At 42.3% G+C, this 19328-nt stretch overlaps 1 protein-coding gene across 1 annotated transcript; it reads left to right on the top strand.

Moving 5' to 3' along the window:
• The first annotated feature begins 418 nt into the window (after window positions 1-418).
• Window positions 419-8290, top strand: LOC145418018 (uncharacterized). Its single transcript, XM_080286553.1, has 5 exons — window positions 419-434; window positions 3810-3950; window positions 4866-5048; window positions 7400-7512; window positions 8066-8290. Exons 2-5 carry the CDS (start codon window positions 3836-3838, stop codon window positions 8165-8167), a joined length of 513 nt encoding a protein of 170 aa, XP_080142679.1. The 5' UTR covers window positions 419-434; window positions 3810-3835; the 3' UTR covers window positions 8168-8290.
• The last annotated feature ends 11038 nt before the right edge of the window (window positions 8291-19328 follow it).

Below are 19328 nucleotides of genomic sequence, written 5' to 3'. Positions count from 1 at the left end.
TCACCTTGCAAAAACGTTCCTCTATGTGACTCACTCTCTCTCTCTCTCTCTCTCTCTCTCTCTACTACCCACCTTCCCCTCCTCTCTATCATCGTCTTCCCTCCTTTCCTCCCTCCCGCCTCTTCTCACTCTCCCTAATTATCTCCCTTCCTCTCTCAAGGTCCTTGCATGCTCTGCACCCCCTTTCCCTCCCTCCTTCTCTCTCACCGCACCCCCTTAACTCGTTCCCGCCCTTCTCCGTCCCCTCTTTCCTCCTCTCTCCTTCCTTCTTCCCCCCACCGCCCCCCATTCTCCCCCCACTACCTGACCTTTACTTCCGTACATTCCCCCTTCCATCTCCCCTTACATTCTCCTCGGTCTCATATCCCTATAAAAGACTGAATCCACACTTCTCCACTTCACTCCACTTACACCCTGCCACAGCAAAGAATCAGGTAACCTCATTCGTAAAGATAATTCAGATACAACCCATTTTATATGTGCTACTTCTTAAGATTTATTCACTTCTGGGCATTTATCGTGGTGAAACAATATAAAATCTCTATTAAAACTGGTTACCCTTTCACTTCTGTTAAGTCTTTTTTATTAAGTACGCGTAAAACCATCTGATTTTCTTTAGTTATGGGAAAAACTCTTCTACAGAATTGGCTAAAATCCTTGATTAACTTAGACAAAACCGACAGCTTTCACATCCCAGAGCAAAACAAGTTACTCTTACTGTGTACATTTGCAGGATAAAATTTCGATGATGCTTTGATAACCACTCACTCAAGATCTATAGCCATAATTTTATTACCTTATTCCCTCTTGGTAATATAAAGAAAAAATCACCTGATGGGCTTATGCTAAGCAGATTTCATTTCTTCTATAAACTCCTTTTTTTTTTTTTTCGCTCAGAATCTTTTAACAGGAAAATAGCTTTATCGAAGAAATTAAAAAATATACCGGAAGTTGTTTGATCCTTGGCTCTCTTGGCATTATTTTACTCTAACTTGGCCTAAAATTGTCACCTCTTCTTCGTGACTGCTGATTTGAAATAAAAGGTTAATACTAGAACATGATGCTAGTCAAAGAAAGGATGTAACGCCGAAGCTTTGTCAAATCATTTTTTTTTTATATGCGAGGAAGAAGGAACCAAAGGCCATGAGCCCGCAATAACAGTTCCCTCATGGAAAAAAACAAAATACAATAGAAAGCCAAATTCAAAATCCATTCATTTCGAGATGCCTGGACACACTGCGTTTGAAAGACTGGAGATCATAGGCAGCAGGAAATACAGACAGAGGGAGCAAGTTCCAGAGTTGACCTGTTGCACAAGTGAAGGACTGGGAGTAACGGTTAACTCTTCATTAGAGAGTTGGACAGAAAAGGGATGAGAGTTTGCTGCTAGCCGGGTGCTACGCGCCCTACGTAAAGGTGGAGGAATGCATGGAGACCGTTCAGAGGAGCAGTGACCATTAAAGTAGAGATAGAAAAGAGAGAAAGATGCAACAGTGCAGCGAAGAGACAGAGGTTGAAGGGAGTCAGTAAGAGGAGGAAAGTTAATGAGACGAAAAGCATTTGACTCCACCCTATTGAGAAGAGCTGTAGGTGGGGAGCCTCCCCACACATGAGAGTTGTACTCCACACAGGGGCAGATAAAACCCCTGTATAGAGTCAACATTTGTGCAGGGGTAAAGAAAGAACGGAGCCGGCTTAGCACATTGAATCTCATGGAAGCAGATTTTACAAGAGATGTAATATGATCTTTCCAAGATAAGTCCCGAGTAAATGAAACCCCAAGCATGTTCAAGGATGATGCAGGATTAAGCTGAATAATATTAAGCATTAGTGGGTATACCTGTGGAAGATTTTGTTGGGTTGATTGGTGCAAGAACTGAGTCTTCGATGCATTAAAAACAACCAGATTATTTTTACTCCAGTCAGAGATACGAGCCAAGTCAGACATTAGGTGTGCCATAGCCTCATCCCTTGTTTGTTGAAGTAACTACTGAGATGTGCGTTGCGGGAACCGAATGGAAAGGTGAAGTGTGGAGTCATCAGCGTATGAGTGGATAGGGTTGGATATACAGCTCAGAAGGTCATTGAAGAATAAAAGGAAGAGAGTTGGTGATAGGACAGAGCCCTGAAGAACACCCCTGTTGATAGATCTAGGAGAAGAACAGTGGCCGTCTACAACAGCGGCTACAGAACGACCAGAAAGGAAGCTAGCGACGAAGGCACAGATAGAAGGATAGAAACCGTAAGAGGGCAGTTTGGAAATTAAAGATTTATGCCAGCCTCGATAGAATGCATTTGAGATGTCAAGTGCAATGGCAAAGCTTTCGCCAAAGTCCCGAAAGGAGGATGACCAGGAGTCTGAAAGGTAGGTGAGAAGATCGCCAGTGGAGCGTCCCTGATGGAACCCGTACTGACGATCAGAAAGAAGGTAGTGATAGGAAAGTTGCCTTAAAATTTTTCTATTCAGAATTGACTCGAAAACTTTTGAAATACAGGACGTTAAAGCAATTGAACGATAGTTGGAGGGTTGGGAATGGTCACCCTTCTTTGGGACTGGCTGAATGAGGGTAAACTTCCAGCAAGAAGGAAAGGTACAAGTTGACAGACAAAGGCGAAAGAGTTTGCCTAGGCAGGGTGTAAGCACAGAAGCACAGTTCTTGAGAACAACAGGAGGGACTTCATCAGGCCCATATGCCTTGTTAGTATTGAGGCCAGTGATGGCAGAAAATACATCAGCTGAAGAAATTTTAATGTCAGCCAATAGGAAATCACAGGGGGGAAGTGATGGAGGAACAGCACCGGAATCGTCTAAGGTGGAATTGGAGGAGAAAGTCTGTGCAAAGAAATCTGCTTTATCAGTAGAAGAAATAGCTACAGAACCAGAGTAGGAAAGAGGAGGGAAGGATGATGAGGTCAAGTTGTTAGAAAGGTTTTTGACAAGGTGCCAGAAGGAGCGGGAAGAATTCGAGTTGGAGAGTTGAGAGCATTTAGTACGGATGAAATTATTTTTAGCAGAGCGAAGAACAGACTTAGCACGATTCCGGGCAGAAACATAAAAATGATGTGATTCAGGGGTGGGTTGGCTACGGTACCTTTTGTAGGTCCTCTCCTTGTTACGGACAGCATTAGAACAAGCGTGATTAAATCAAGGCTCTCTTGCATTAGACAAAGGATACGAGAAAGGAATGCATGCTTCCATGCCCGAGAGAATAACCTCCGCAATGCGCAAGGCACACTCAGACGGCTCCCGGCCATGGAAGCAATAATCCTACCACTGAGATGAGTGAAATAAGCTTCAGAAAAGGTAAATCTGTGACAAATTAATATTAAAAGGAAAATAAGTACGTAACTTTACTAATTCTCCACTCCTTGCTCACCCTTCCCTCACTTTCCATTCCCATTCCCACACGTACTACCCACTCATCACTCACGCTCCCTTCCCTTACCTTTCTTACCACTTTCCCACTCACTCGCCATTCATCCCTCACTCTCTCTCCCTTTACCTGCCTTACCACTTCGACACTTATTCCCCACTCATGCCTCATTCTCCCTCCCTTTACATGCTCCTACACTCTTATCCTAATTCCTCATTTAACCCCCATATTCCCTTATTTTTCATTTCCTTCACACACACACACACACACACACACACACACACACACACTCCCCTTAACACTTCCCCACTGACTTCTCATACATTCTCCATTCTCCCTCCCCTTACTTACTCTATCAATTTCCCAGTCACTCTTTCCCTCCCTTCACCTAGCTTCCCCACTCCCACACTCACTTTCTCTCGCTCTCCCCCACAGGCTCCACCACCACCACCACCACCACAATGCGGACGGCCCTTCTCGCCCTCTTTGTCGTGGGTCTTCTGGCTGAAGGATGTCAAGCACAAGTACCGAATCTCCTGGAATGCATCGACCTTCAAGTTCTTATTAGACTGCTTAGTTAGTGGCTGTGTTTTGGCTGCTGTCTAATTGTCACTCTCATTCGTTGGTTCTCGTAATAACATGCACATTCCCTAACACATTCATTTGTGCAGTCGTTGGTATCACACACACACACACACACACACACACACACACACACACACACACACACACACACACAATCCGACATCCATTCACCAGTATTTTCTTACTGTATTTATTGATACACTTACACGTCATTCACACAGGCACAAAAAATAATGCAGCTTGAACAAGGTTTCTACCATAATATACTCTCACTCCCTCAGTCTTAATTAAATCCCACAGACACTCGCATTCGCTTCACCCCATGCAGGTTCACTCATACTCCAAGGGTACTCGACCTCACTCATTCATTTAATACCCACTTATGGAGGTCGGTTAAAGACAGCTTCGGACACGTTATAACTCAGGTTCTTTGTCATTCTGATACAGTCATATTATAAAGAAGTTTCTTTATTTGCATTATTTTATTATCAGTTGATGTGTCTAATCTACCCAAACCTGTAATAGATAATACACTAAGATTAATACTCCTATGGTCTAAAGAATAAACCATTCACACAGCCAAAGCTGCATAAAAGGATGAGCGTTTCTTCCTCTCTCTCTGCCTCCCCGTCCGTTTCCTTTTTTCTCCGTTCTTCCCGTTCTTCCTTTGCCTCCCCCCTCAACTGCCCCTCTACTAACACTCTCCGTAACCCTCAACACCCCAAAGCAATGGGTGAAGATGAGCATTCACTACCTCCCAACTGTCTACCAATTCCTGTCCATTTTTATCCGTCCTTCCAGTTTCCTCGGCTGTCTCCCTCTTTCGTCCTCCATCTTTCAGATGCCTTCCCTGCCTCGCGCTTTTCTCCCCGCCTCTAATAACCCCTCTCTCCGAACCCTCTGCAGTCAAGCTTTGTGATGGGTCGCTTCTAACTTGCGTGCTCGACGTGATAAGATGCCTACCGGCCATTACGCTACTCACCGTACCCTTAGACCTTGACCTGCTGGCCATCATAACGGAGCTTTTGCCCGAGTGCGCCGCAGAATTGGGAATTAAGATCAACTTGGAGGCTCTCGTTGATATTGAAGGTAATGTCACTCTGTTTTATGCTGATTATCATAATGTCACTTTGTTTATATTTGTAATATTATGATTTACACTAATTTTCATGATGACACTTACGCCAATATTCATACTGTCACTCATTTTATACTGATTTTCATATTGTCACTCAATTTTACTCTGATTTTCATATTGTCACTCAATTTTACTCTGATTTTCAGATTCTATTTTACTCCGGTTCTCATACCACAGCTTTATGTTATGTGATTACTCTGCCTCCCATACCCTAACTACATGTTATGTGATTCTGTTTCAGTCTGTCTCTTACATCCTAACTTTATGTTATGTAGTTGTTTTACATTCCCTCCCATACCCTAACTCTATGTTATATGATTCTGTTTCACTCTGGCTCTCATATCCTAATTTTACGTTATGTCATTGTATTACTCTGGCTCTCATACCCTAGTTTTATGTTACGTATTTCTGTTTTGCTTTGGCTCTCATATCCTTATGTTATGCGACTGTGTTTTATTCCGGCTCCCATACCACTGCTGTATTTTATGTGATTCTGTTTTGCTCTGGCTCCAATACCATATCATTGTTATTTTTGTGGCAATATTATGATTTAATTCTATTCTCACATGCAACTCATTCCAGGTTGGTGGTGCCGGAAAACAGAAGAAAGCAACCTGTCAATCTCATTCTGTTTCTCAACTGTCGTATTTAATGTTCTACGTAAAGCAGTCTTGAAATTATTCACGCTCATGCTCTTCTTACTCACGGCTTACCCCAGCTGCTTCACGTCTTGCCCATATAGATTACTGGTAGAGTCGTTCTTCCCTAAGCCACTTCATTCCAATTTGCTATATTCCATACACGCTTCTGGACGGTTACACCTTTAGAGCTGAACATTTGTTTCAGCACTATCCTTCCACCATCTTCTAGGCCTCCTCACCTCCCTAACTCACTCCACTTCAGATCAGAGTTCTTTCTCAATCTCCCACCACCCATAACGTACTCTGATCTGCCCTTTCCATTGCACTATGCCGACCCTCACACGTTCCTGGTCTTTCACGCGCTTTCATTGTCCATTCTCACTGTGCTATGTCATCTAACTCCATATACAAACCCGGAGCACTTCATCATCAGCGCTTCCACCCTTTCTCAGTTCATAATATTCAAAGATTGCTCCTTGCATCCCTACGGGACCGTCTGGATCACATTGCTTTCCTACCCTGACCCCTTCTTCCCCATGCTTCACAGTACCCTAATATGCCTTGTCTCCTATTCTACGAATTATTTCAGTTCCCTTAGGTCCATCTGCTTCTTTGGCCACCTTTAAGTACATAAAATACTTCATTTACTCCCATTCTTTCCTGATCAAGCTTACACAGCTTTCTTCTCCAACTGTCTGTTACACCTCATCACCTCGGGTTCTCTTGTATTCACTAAATTTATTTACTTTAATATGAAAACTTTTCTTTTTCCGTTTATTCTGGCAAACTGGATTCTTCAGGTCATTCAGTGCCGTGAATCTGTTTACTCTTCTGACTAATGTGTTTTTCTTGTATGGTGAATCTGTTGATCTTCTGGCTCATTTGTTTTTATTTGTGGGAAGCAGAGTTAAGATAATTATAAGACGATGACAATGACGAAGATACTACAATGACTCCTAAAATACTAGTGTAAGAAATATATACTCTCTCACAGTCACACCCCCTTTCAACTTTCCCCCTCACTCTTCACTTGCCTTGATGTGCCCTGCCCTGCCCTGCCTTCCTCTACACTGCCCTGCCTTACCTTGCTTTCCCGTACAATATCCTGCCCTACCCTTCCTTCCTTTAAACTACCATGTCCTGCCCTGCCTTCCCTTGCAATACCCTGCCCTGCCTTCCTTTATATGAATCTCCTCTGCTTTTCCATACTTTTCCCCTGCCCTGCCTTCCTCTACGTAACCCTGCCGTGCCTTCCTATACCTTACCCTGCCCAACCTTTCTATACATTACCCTGCCCTCTCTTCCCATACATTATCCTGCCTTGCCCTCCTATACATTACCCTGCCCTACCTACCTATACATTTCCCTGCCCTGCCTTCCTATACATTACCCTGCCCTACCTACCTATACATTTCCCTGCCCTGCCTTCCTATACATTACCCTGCCCTGCTATCCTAGACATTAGCCTGCCCTGCCATCCTAGACATCACCCTGCCCAGCCTTCCTCTACATTACCCTGCCCTGCCATACTAGACATTACCCTGCCCTGTCATTCTCTTCATAACCCTGTCCTGTCCTGCTCTGCCCTGCGTCCTATTAAACATCAGGCAGCTTCTCTAATCACTTGACCTAATCGACCCTCTCCCCTTCCTCTACCACAGTCGACCTAACATGTCCGCTACTCTTGGATATCTTGGCAAAAGTCATCGTCGATGTGGAAGTCGATTTAGCACTGCCGGAGCTCCTCATCTGCATAGCGGAGAAGCTTGGCAATGTGAGTACGATAGACACAAATATAATAATTGATAGGTAGAAGGATGGCTGGAGAGAGAGAGAGAGAGAGAGAGAGAGAGAGAGAGAGAGAGAGAGAGAGAGAGAGAGAATTGCCTGGTAGTTTGCATGTCATACCCAAAAATTTTAGTCTTCAGATACGATGCTTACTTTCACGATCATTATCAATCTTTTGTGGAAATTTTACTATAGGTGTTACATGGTAGGTGTTCAAAACTAAAAACAACACAGTCACCTCTATAACTTATCTCTAACATGAAAAAAAAAAATCGATAACCTCAATAACTCTCTCTCTCTCTCTCTCTCTCTCTCTCTCTCTCTCTCTCTCTCTCAACCTGATGGAAAGATCCATAACCCCTATAAATTCTATCTCTCTCTAACCAGAAAAAAAAAAAGAAAAAAAAAGATCCATAACTCCTATAACCTCTCAAGTTCTCTTTCACCTGAAAAAGATCCATAACCCCCAATAACTTACTTCTCTCTCTCTAACCTGAAATAATATCAATAACCCCGACAACTCTCTCTCCCCCCCACAGCTGGATGCCTTCAAGGAATGCTTGGAGACAGGAGTGCTTCCTAGTCCTCTTCCTACCATTCCTGGTCTTCCTATTCTTCCTGGTCTTCCTATTATTGGATGACATGGAACCCGCTGAACCGACCTGAACCCAAGTGACCCGGAACTAGGACCAATATCCATTCTGTGTGCATGAGTGTGTGTGCGCGCGCACGAGTGTGTATGCGAATATATCCAAAGCAGCATCTTACAGTGCTTTTATTACCTGACTACTACATATAAATATTTTTTACCCAGTTTTGAATAATGGTAATACAAGTTACAAAAAGTCTCATATAAATTCATTTCCGCTAGAACTATGGGGAAATATTAAGTATATATATATATATATATATATATATATATATATATATATATATATATATATATATATATATATATATATATATATATATATATATATATATATATATATATATATATAGTTCATCCAAGAAGAGTGGAAAGGTTACAAGAGGGTGGAAAAGAGCAGAAAATAAGAGGGAAGTGGAGGAGCGATTGGTATGATATGGATTGGAGCAGATGGGAGACGTGGAAGGTGTGTGCAAGATATTCAAAGAAAAAAATCTGCGCAGCAAGTGAGGTGGTGTGTGGGGTAAATAGAAGACGACAGGGGAAGCAGGGAACAGCATGGTGGAATGAAGAGGTGAGAGAGGCCGAGGCACAAAAGAAGATAGCATATATTGTGTGGATGAGAAACGGGCGTGGAAGAAGTTGAGAGACGGAAGAGAGAATTATATAGAGAGAGGAAGAGAGAGGAGAACAGGATGGTAAGAGAGAGTAAGAACAGAGTGGATGAGGAATTTGGAAGGAATTTGAGTGTAAAGTGGAGGGAATGTAAGAAAATGTTCTGGAAAGAGGCAAAGAGTAAAGCCCTGTCCACACGAGCGGGCAATGCCCATGGGCATAAGCGAACAGTTTGCCTGTTGACGGGCTCACCGCTTGTGCCCGCGGGGAAATGCATAAATTGCCCGTGGCAATTTACGCATTTGCCCGCGGGCACAAGCGGTGAGCCCGTCAACAGGCAAACTGCTCGCTTGTGCCCGCGGGCATTGCCCACTCGTGTGGACATGGCTTTAGACTGGGTGCCAGAGAAGTTTGCTGAAGAAAGATAAAAATGGTAGATTACTAGTGGAGATGGGAGAAAAAATGAGCAGATGGAGAGAACACTTTAAGGAATTGTTGAACATAGAGAATGAAAGTAATGCGAGTGTAAGTGCCTGGGGAATGGCTGGGAGACGGAGGGATGTGAGAAGAGAGGAAGAATTGTAGGATGGAAGTTGTGGAAGCAGTGAAGAAAGTTACAATGGGGAAAGCCCCAGTAATTCATGGAGTATGTAGTGAAATGCTTAAGCATGGGGGAGAAATAGTAGTAGAATGGATGTGGAGGATGTGCACATTGGCCTGGGAAGAATTGGCCTGGAGGATGGAAGTCTGGTATAACTAATCCCCTGTACAAAGGAAAATGGGTAAAGGGAGTATGTGGTAATCACAGGAGCATTTGTCTTCCTAGTGTAATAGGAAAAGTATATGGTACGATACTTATTGCCAGAGTTAAGGAAATTACAGAGAAATTAGTTAGATAAGAACAGGAAGGTTTTAGGAAGGGAAGAGTTTGTGTAGATCAGATATTCGTTCTTAGATCTTTAGTGGATAACTTTGTAGAGAAGGGAAAGATGTATGCGAGCCTGTGGCCTTCATGGATTTGGAGAAAGAATATGACAGGGTGGATAGACAAGGATTGTGGAAAGTATTAAGAATATATGGAGTAGATGGGAAGTTGTTGAATGCCGTGAAGAGTATGTATGAGGGTGCCAAGGCTGCAGTGTGTGTGGTTAGTCAACTGAATGAATGTTTCTACTTGAAGGTTGGATTTAAACAGGGATGTGTCATGTCTCCATGGTTGTTCAATCTGTATATGGATGAGGTTATAAAGGGGAAAGAAGGTAGGGCAGTGGATGCTGGTGTGGCCCTAATGAGAGGGGGCAGTGTTTCGAAATTCCCTGTACTGTTGTTTGCAGATCATACTGTGTTGTTAAATGAAGATGAAGGAAAGTTGCAAGGCTTGGTGGATGAGTTTGGGAGAATGTGTATGATAACGGAATCTAAAGGTGAATGTGGTGAAGAGTAAAGTTATGGTCTTCGAGAGAAGTGAAGTCACTGAATATACAGTGAGGTTCGATGAGGAGAAAATGGAAAATGTCAGTGTGCTTAGGTACTTGGGTAGTGTGATGAGTAAGGATGGAAGTTTAGAGGGTGAAGTGTTTGAAAGGGTACAACAAGGAAGAAAGGTTGCTCGTTCCTTGAAATCAGTGATAAGAAACAGGGAAGTGAGCACGGAAGTGAAAAAGTTACTACATGACAGTATTGTGATACCAACTCTAACCTATGAAAGTGGAGCTTAGGCTTTGTTGGAGGGACAGTAGTCTAGAATGAGAGCAGTGGAAATGAGTTACTTGAGAGAAGCATGTGGAGTCACATGGAGAAACAGACTGACAAATGAGGAAGTGAAGAAGCGTTGTGGTGTGGTTGCGGATATGATAGGCAGCGTTAGGAGAAACACACTGAAGTGGTCTGGCCATGAGGAGTGGATAAAGAGTGAGAGACTGACGAGGAGAGTGTATGTGAGTGAGGTGCAGGGGTGGAGAGGGAAGGGGAGGACAAGGATGAGACGAAGAGATGGTTAGGCATATGAGAGAGGAGGGTGTGAGCTGGGAGCAAGGCAGTGAAACAGAAGGGGACAGGGAGACATCGAGGCGATTTGTTTGTGGCCACCCCTTACCCCCTTACGGGATAAAGGCGTCAATCAATCAATATATCTATATATATATATATATATATATATATATATATATATATATATATAAGCCTATGTGGTAAAGTGTGCTTTTTCGTACACTGACGAACGAGGGTTCGAGCCCAGCCTGAGTAATAAACTTTGGGCGCGTTCTTCAGGCCACATAATGCATTGGCGGACACAAGGGGTGTTGTGGTTGAACCAGTGTCGCTTACTGTACAGTATGTTTGCACGCAGTTGGCTTGCGCGGGCCGAATACACTTGGTTCACAGGCTACAAAAACATCCAAAGCCACTGCAACATTACAATTACACTTATACACTTACAAGCACTTCTCACCCTACATAGAATCACTACTATAGTAGGACTCGCGTACGTTTGCGGCTGTGGTGTGGCCCGCACCTGTGTACAATGGTGCCACGTTTCCCCAACTTGCGATGTGAAACGGAAGCTATTTATGTACAAGGCATCACAAATTCGATAAATTCAGATGAATAAAACTTACACTTGTGTATTTTGATGGATGAATCAACAGTAATCTTATTATGCATAAAATATTTATACAGTAACACAGAAACATGGCATACATATTGTACAGAGTTGCTAAAAGAAATTGTAGTCACTTTTAATTGTTTTTAGCGTAGTTTTAGGGTGGGTAATAATATCACAGTTATGGATATAAGATAATGAGCCTGAAAAAAGAAGAAATATGCCAATATCCAAAGTAAAAGAAATAATTCATGTAATTCATGTGAGTGGCAACACTTACACACCCAGTCTGGCCTAAGATAAGGTACCGTAGACCCAACCATAGCTTGTACAGGTGTTGCTAGGGAAAAATGCTCACATTTACTGGCTTTTACCATAATTTTAAGGGCGAGGAATAATCACATTTATAATCATAAGCTAATATGTAGGACAAAATAGTAGGCATATGCCAATACCGAAGTAAAAAAAAAAAAACATTATTCACTCGCGAGCGGCAACACTTCCACACCCAGTCGGTGAGAGAGCGAGCGAGCGAGAGAGAGAGAGAGAGAGAGAGGGGCATGCATTGAATGCATTGTCGGCATCACTAAATATAACAAAACCAAATTAACAAATGAAAGCACAATTATAAATAACTTATAAAAGAATCAAAAGTACTCAGGGTGGCTCACATTTCCCGCCAGGAGAGAGAGAGAGAGAGAGAGAGAGATAACGGTATAGAAAACGTGGCAACACTGTACACAGGTGCGGGCCACACCACAGCCGCAAACGTATGCGAGTCCTACTATAGACAGCCTAAGCCACTTGGTACAGATACACCGGCTGTATCGTCCCCACTTCGGTCGGGATAGGCCTGTCCTGCAGTGGACATTAAACGGCTGATGATATATATATATATATATATATATATATATATATATATATATATATAAGGAAGATGAATAGCAGCTCTGGGATGAATATCTTGTTTATTTATCGGGAACGTTTCGGCTTTCCTCTAGCCCTCATCAGTTTAAAAAGAATGATATCTTAGATTTCCAAAGAGAATAAAAAGTAATGATATTTAGATTTCCCAATCAAGTGAACATAGAATTGAATTCGTAAAAAAAAAAGTAAAGGAAAAAATATGGAAAGGATATGCCCTACCATTTAACATAAGTCGGCAGTCAGGTAATATTTATGGTTAAAAAAAAAAAACACGGTCAACTGTTAAAACCTTAAAATGCTCATATTGGTTAAGTTTAAATTATGTTTTTAAAAAATGCAGAGCACTGAGGTGGAGGAGTCAAACACCCAGGGTTGGCTTGCAGAGGTGGGTGAGGTGAGTCTCTGCTACTCGTTTTGATGTGTCGTCACGGGAAGTGTGGTGAATGGAGAAATCACTTGTATACATTGGGTGGCCTGAGGCTTCAGAGTGTTCATTGATCCCTGAATAGCCAGGTTTCGATAAAGGAAGATCCGTTCTGTGTGACCTTCCACGATGCTCCGAAATCCTGGCGGTGAGGTTTCATTTGGTTTGACCAGTATAAGTAGAATTACACCTACTACACTTAAACTTGTACACCACCGATGACAACAGAGAATCGTGGATGCGGTCCTTGATCTTGAAATGGTAGGATAGCACTGATGATGGTTTAAATACTATCCTCAGTGATACCTGTGGATAAAATTCAAAGATGATTTCCCTGATTTTATTCTTTACTCCAAAGGAACGAGGTCCTCAAAAAGGGGTTACAAAATGAACAAGAGCTTTAGGAAGAATAATTTTAACTTATTAAATCAATATGAGCATTTCAAGTTTCCAACAGTTGACCACGTTTTTTAACCATATTACCTGACTGTTGACCTATATGTTAAATGGTAAGGCTCATCCTTTCCATATATTTTCTTTTTCTTTTTTTTTCCTTTTATGAAATTCAATTGTATGTTCACTTGATTGAGAAATCTAAATATCATTACTTATTCTCTTTGGTAAATCTAAGATATCAATTTTTTTAGGCTGATGATGGCTAGAGTAAAGCCGATATGCTCCCGATAAATAAACACGATGTTCATCCAAGCGCTGGTGTTCATCTTCTTTATTAGACTTCGCTTCCCACCTGGAGAAAGTATTGCTTCTATATATATATATATATATATATATATATATATATATATATATATATATATATATACATACAGTAATCCCCGTACTATCCGGACACCCACTTTCCGGACATCCCCACTTACCGGATATTTTGGTCCCGGGATCCAGTATTCCCAAAATGGGCCAAAAACCTCAAAAAATTCGGAAAAAAATCCAACTTTTTCCCTCCCATAATTTGAACTTGGCGCATGCGGCGTGGGCCAGCTATGTTTTGGTGCGTTATTCCGCCGCCGTCCACTAGAGCGCCCCTGCATCCTCCCCACTTACCACCCGTCTCTTGTTGTGAGTGCACGCTCGTGATCATGGCCGCCCACATGCTCGCTTTTGTGGTGGTGCTTTACCTGCTGCAGGCTCTCTTGCTGCTCTCGTGCCTCTTATTAGTGTGCGTGATGATGGTCGCACTGTCATAAAAGACTTTGTAGTTACTTGTAGAGAAGTTATATATATATTAGACTTGTGGACGAGCGGTTGTTATACTTGAGTAGCTTTGTAAGTAGATAATCTTCTTTCCCATTTGTCATGTAGTGACAGGAGAGGTAAAGAATAGTATGGGACTATTTTTATTTGTCTTGGAAATATTAACAAGGCTCTCACTCACGAGTGAGTATGAGTAGAGTCCCTGTCTCCCTGTCTCGCTCTCTCTGTCTCTCTCTCAAGTTGCTAAGCCCTTCTCCCTGAGACATGTCTGTTCTATGGCTAGCTTCCTTCTGAGCTCTCTTTCCTAAATTCTGGTGTAGCAGAAGTTGTATCACGTGTGTTCCCTGTGATTGGAAAGTTCTAGAAGCCTGTGTGTGAGTATGTGTGTATGGTCACTAGGCGCTGTCGTGTGCCTATAAAGCATTCCTTGAGTTAAGAGTGTGTAAGCATGTTTAGCATTGCTCGATTCTTGCAGACACAGTACCTTCTCATCATCTGACTTCTTGCTTCTATCTGTCTCTCTTTCTATCTATTTATCTATGTATCTATTATGATTTGTAAATATAGTATGGAGTCCTAACATATGCTCGGTGCACGCCACTGGAGGTCCTCCAACAGCAATCATCATTGACATATGCTAATCTATTAGTATATAATATTGATTATAATATTGTATACATATAACATTCATAGTAAATAGCAATTCTCCAGTAATATTACATTTTAAACAAGTTGTATACATATTTGAATAAATGCAATGGTTGTTGTATAACACTTTGTAAGACGTGCATGTACAACAGACGTACGCATATAATTTTGCAATGGTAATACTAATAGGTTATACATTACATATTGAGTTATCACTTTAGTAATGTCATATATTTCACCTAACTTGTATGATGATACTGGTAATACAGAATTGTGCTATAGTTGTATGACTTATAATATTGTACTAACATTGTGGTAATATATGATTGTAACATTTTATGAATTGTTACAAAATATTGTGGTAATGCATAATTGTGTTGGCCTTATAATTGTAGTTACATTTTGTTAATGCAACTGTTACATATGTGTCTTGGCCTTATAATTGTAGTTATAGTTACATAAAAGTTACATCTTGTTAATGCAACTGTTACATAATTTGCATGTCAGGACTACATATTATAATTACAAATCATAATAGATAGATAGATAAATAGGCAGACAGACAGGCCTCTGCGAGCCTGGGAAAAGGAAATGAGTTTGCAAGTTACACTGAGGAAAGCTAACGACGGCGGCCAGTAAGGAGATGATGCAGTTAGCTGTCAGCAGTCCTCTCGTGAACAAAGACCTAGTAACCATACACACACATATACACACATACTCACACACAGGCTTCTTAAACTTTCCATCCACGAGGAACACACGTGATACGTCTCCTGTTTCACCAGAATTTAGGAAAGAGAGCTTAGAAGGAGACAGGCCTTAGAAGAGACAGGTCACAGGGAGAAGGGCTTAGCAATTTGAGAGAGAGAGACAGAGAGAGAGAGAGAGACAGAGATATAGCTAGCAGTGTTAGGAAGAATACTGCCACCGTATTCCCTGCGTGTCGTAAAAGGCGACTAAAAGGGGCGGGGTGAGGGGACTAGGGACCCCCTCCTCTGTTTTGTAGTTCCTAAAAAGAGACAGGCCAGAGAAAGGGATGGGGGATGGAGTTATCCCCGTACCCTGAAGATTGGGTCTATGAATGTGCGTGGATGTAGTACGATTGAGGCTAAAAGGGAGGAGATTGGGAGAATGTTTGTGAGAAGAAAGTTGGATGTGTTAGCTTTGAGTGAAACGAAGATGAAAGGGAAGGGGGAATCTATGTTTGGAAGTGTGAATGGAAGATTGTCAGGTGTTGATAGAGGAAGGGCAAGAGAAGGTGTGGCCTTGTTAGTGAGTCCGGAAGTTCAGCAATGTGTGATTGAATGGAAGGAGGTGTCATCGAGACTGATGTGGGTGAAAGCGAAATTTGAACGTGAGTTGTGGGTGTTTGTGAGTGCATATGGGCCTGGTAGTGAAAGGGATGAACAAGAGAGGGAGTCTTTCTGGAATGATGTTGATGAGTGTCTGCAGAGTTTTGAAGCGAATGTGAATGTGGTAATGATGGGAGATCTGAATGCTAGAGTGGGAAATGTAGCAGTTGAAGGCGTAGTTGGTATGCATGGTGTGCCTGGAAGAAATGAAAATGGGGAACGAATGATAGCGATGTGTGTTGAGCGAGAGATGGTGATTGGGAATACGCTGTTTGAGGAGAAAGATATTTATAAGTATACATGGGTGAGACAGGAGGGTGGAAGGGTTGTTGATAGAGCCTTGATGGACTATGTGGTTGTGTCTAGGAATGTAATAGGAAGATTGTTGGATGTGAGAGTTCTGAGAGGGGAGGGTGGAGGTATGTCTGACCACTACCTGGTGGAGGGAAAGTTAAGAGTAGGTAAGAGATGGATGAGAGCTAGGAGGGTTAGGTGTGGCAGGGAGGTTTTGAAAGTGAGTGAGTTCGATAAAAGAGAGAAAAAGATAGAGTATCAGGAGAAATTGAAAGATGAGTGGAACGCAGTGAAAGATCGGGAAAATGGCAGCATGGAGGAGGAATGGCAGTTGTTTAAGAGTGCTGTGGTGGGGCATGCAGAAGAGGTGTGTGGTGTGAGACGTGTGGGTGGTGGTGTAAGAAAAGGAAGTGAATGGTGGTGCGAGGAAGTAAGTATGGCTGTCGCTGAGAAGAGACGTGCATATGAAGTGTGGCTGCAGAGGAAGGATGAGATGTCATATGAAAGGTATAAGGAGAAGAGGAATAGAGCGAGAAGGGCTGTGCGTGATGCTAAAGTGGCAGCAGATGAGAGGTGGGGTAGGCGGCTGACAGAGAATTTTCAGCAGAATAAGAAAATGTTTTGGAAGGAGGTGAAAAGGGTGCGAAAGGGAGAGTCTGGGAAGGAAGAACGAGTAAAAGCAGAGGATGGAAGGATGTTAATTGAGATGGATGCAGTAAGGAAGAGATGGGCAGAGTATTTTGAAAGATTGTTAAATGTAGAGGAGGAAAGGGTGGCTGAGATTGTGGCGGATGGAAGGGTGCAAGGAATAAATGTGTTGGGAGAGTTGAATGATTCTTTGATCACGAAGGAGGAAGTGGAGAAGGCAGTAAGGAGATGAAAGCAGGGAAAGCTGCAGGTATGGATGGGTGTGCTGTGGAATGCCTGAAGGGTGGTGGAGTGACTATTGTTGACTGGTTAGTAAGATTGTTGAATGTGTGCTTTGAGAAAGGTATGGTGCCAATTGACTGGGCAAGTGCTTGTGTGGTCCCGTTGTATAAAGGCAAGGGTGATAAGTATGAATGTACTAGCTTTAGTGTTGAGTGTTGTAGGTAAGGTGTATGGTAGAGTGTTAATTATGAGAGTTAGAGAGGGTACAGAGGGAGTAATTAGTGATGAGCAGTGTGGCTTTAGGAGAGGGAGGGGATGCGTTGATCAGGTGTTTGCTGTGAGACAAGTGTGTGAAAAGTATTTAGCGAAAGGCAAGGATGTGTTTTGGGCATTTATGGATTTAGAGAAAGCGTATGATAGAATTGATAGGGAGGCTTTGTGGACTGTTTTAAGATTGTATGGACTTGATGGTAGGTTACTAAAAGGGGTGAAAAGTTTTTATGTAAATAGTAGAGCGTGTGTAAGAGTGGGAAATGCTGTGAGTGATTGGTTTCCCGTGAGAGTGGGGCTGCGACAGGGATGTGTGATGTCGCCTTGGTTGTTTAATATTTACATGGATGGTGTTGTAAGGGAGGTGAATGCAAGAGTTTTAGGTGGTCTGAGTCTGGTAAATGTTGATGGAGGAGAGTGGAATCTGAAGCAGCTGCTGTTTGCAGATGATACTGCACTGGTGACTGATTCAGAGGAGAGATTGAGAGAGTTGGTAGAGGAGTTTGGAAGGGTGTGTGAGAGGAGGAAATTGAAAGTAAATGAGAATAAGAGTAAAGTGATGAAGTGTACGAGGTTGATAGATGGTAGGGGGATGAATATAGTTTTGAATGGTGAGTTGCTTGAGGAGGTAGATTGTTTTAAATATCTAGGGTCACATGTTGCTGTGGATGGAAGAATAGATGCAGAAGTGAAGTTTAGAATAAATGAAGTAGGAAAGGTGCTGGGAGGAATGAAAAAAGTGTTTAAATGTCGTTCGCTTAGAATGGATGTAAAGAGAAGGCTGTATGAGGGTGTTGTGGTACCGACTGCATTATATGGGTCTGAAACATGGAATATGGGTGTAGCAGAGAGGAAAAGTTTGAATGTAATGGAGATGAGATGTCTGAGGAGTATGTGTGGAGTGACGCGTATGGATCGGGTGCGAAATGATGAAGTGCGAAGGAGAACTGGAGTTGTTCGGGAGATGGCTGGTAGAGTTGAGCAGAGGGTGTTGCAATGGTTTGGGCATATGGAGAGAATGGATAATGAGCGATTGGTGAAAAAAAGATAACTAGATCTGATGTGAGAGGTGTAAGGCTGAGAGGAAGACCACGAATAGGATGGATGGACAGTGTGAAGAGAGCGCTGGATGCGAGAGGGATGTCTGTTGAGCAAGGAAGAGTGGCTGTGCGTGACAGAAATAAATGGAGAGAAATTGTGAATGAATAAGTGATGACGCAGCCCTGAGGGGATATTCTCCCGCATTTGGTCTGATCAGCTAGTCAGGTCAGGTGCGGGTAAGGGGATGGGTCTGTTATGATGTGGCAGGGGTAAACCAGTTCTGCTGTCGGGCCCTGCTGCGGATGTCACTGATTGCATTGCCCAGTTGACCCTTGTGCGGTGTGGTGCGGTGAGGATCTGTCCGTTCTCCCCTTTGGGGCTAAGATGCGAATGAATGTGTTTGAATGGATGAGTAAATGGAGAGTGAGTCGTCCTGTCTCGGCTACCTCCCTTTCCTTGGGGGAAGCAGCCTAGGTATATAGATAGATAGATAGAGGGACTGGACTCTATATTCCGCTCTGTGTGAGAGACTTGTTAATATTTCCAAGACAAATAAAAATAGTCCCATACTATTCTTTACCTCTCCTGTCACTACATGACAAATGGGAAGCTACTCCAAGATATAAAAACCGCTCGTCCACAAGTCATATATATATATATATATATATATATATATATATATATATATATATATATATATATATATATATATATATATATATATATATATATATAAAACTCAACCATAAAGGAACCACACAGTCTTTTATGACACAAAGTCATTTATGACATTTGGTGGCAGCGAACGTATACGAACCTCGTCTACGAATCAACATTGAATTCCTACAAAATGTCAAGATTGAAAACAAAAAGAATACCTCTCACAACCAACAACTTACAA

Source organism: Coenobita brevimanus, chromosome 112, assembly GCF_032717465.1.
Source record: "Coenobita brevimanus isolate Jiangsu-jjx chromosome 112, ASM3271746v2, whole genome shotgun sequence".
Classification (NCBI taxonomy): domain Eukaryota; kingdom Metazoa; phylum Arthropoda; class Malacostraca; order Decapoda; family Coenobitidae; genus Coenobita; species Coenobita brevimanus.
Note: the sequence above shows the minus strand (reverse complement) of the source record. Positions and strands in the feature narration are given on the sequence as shown.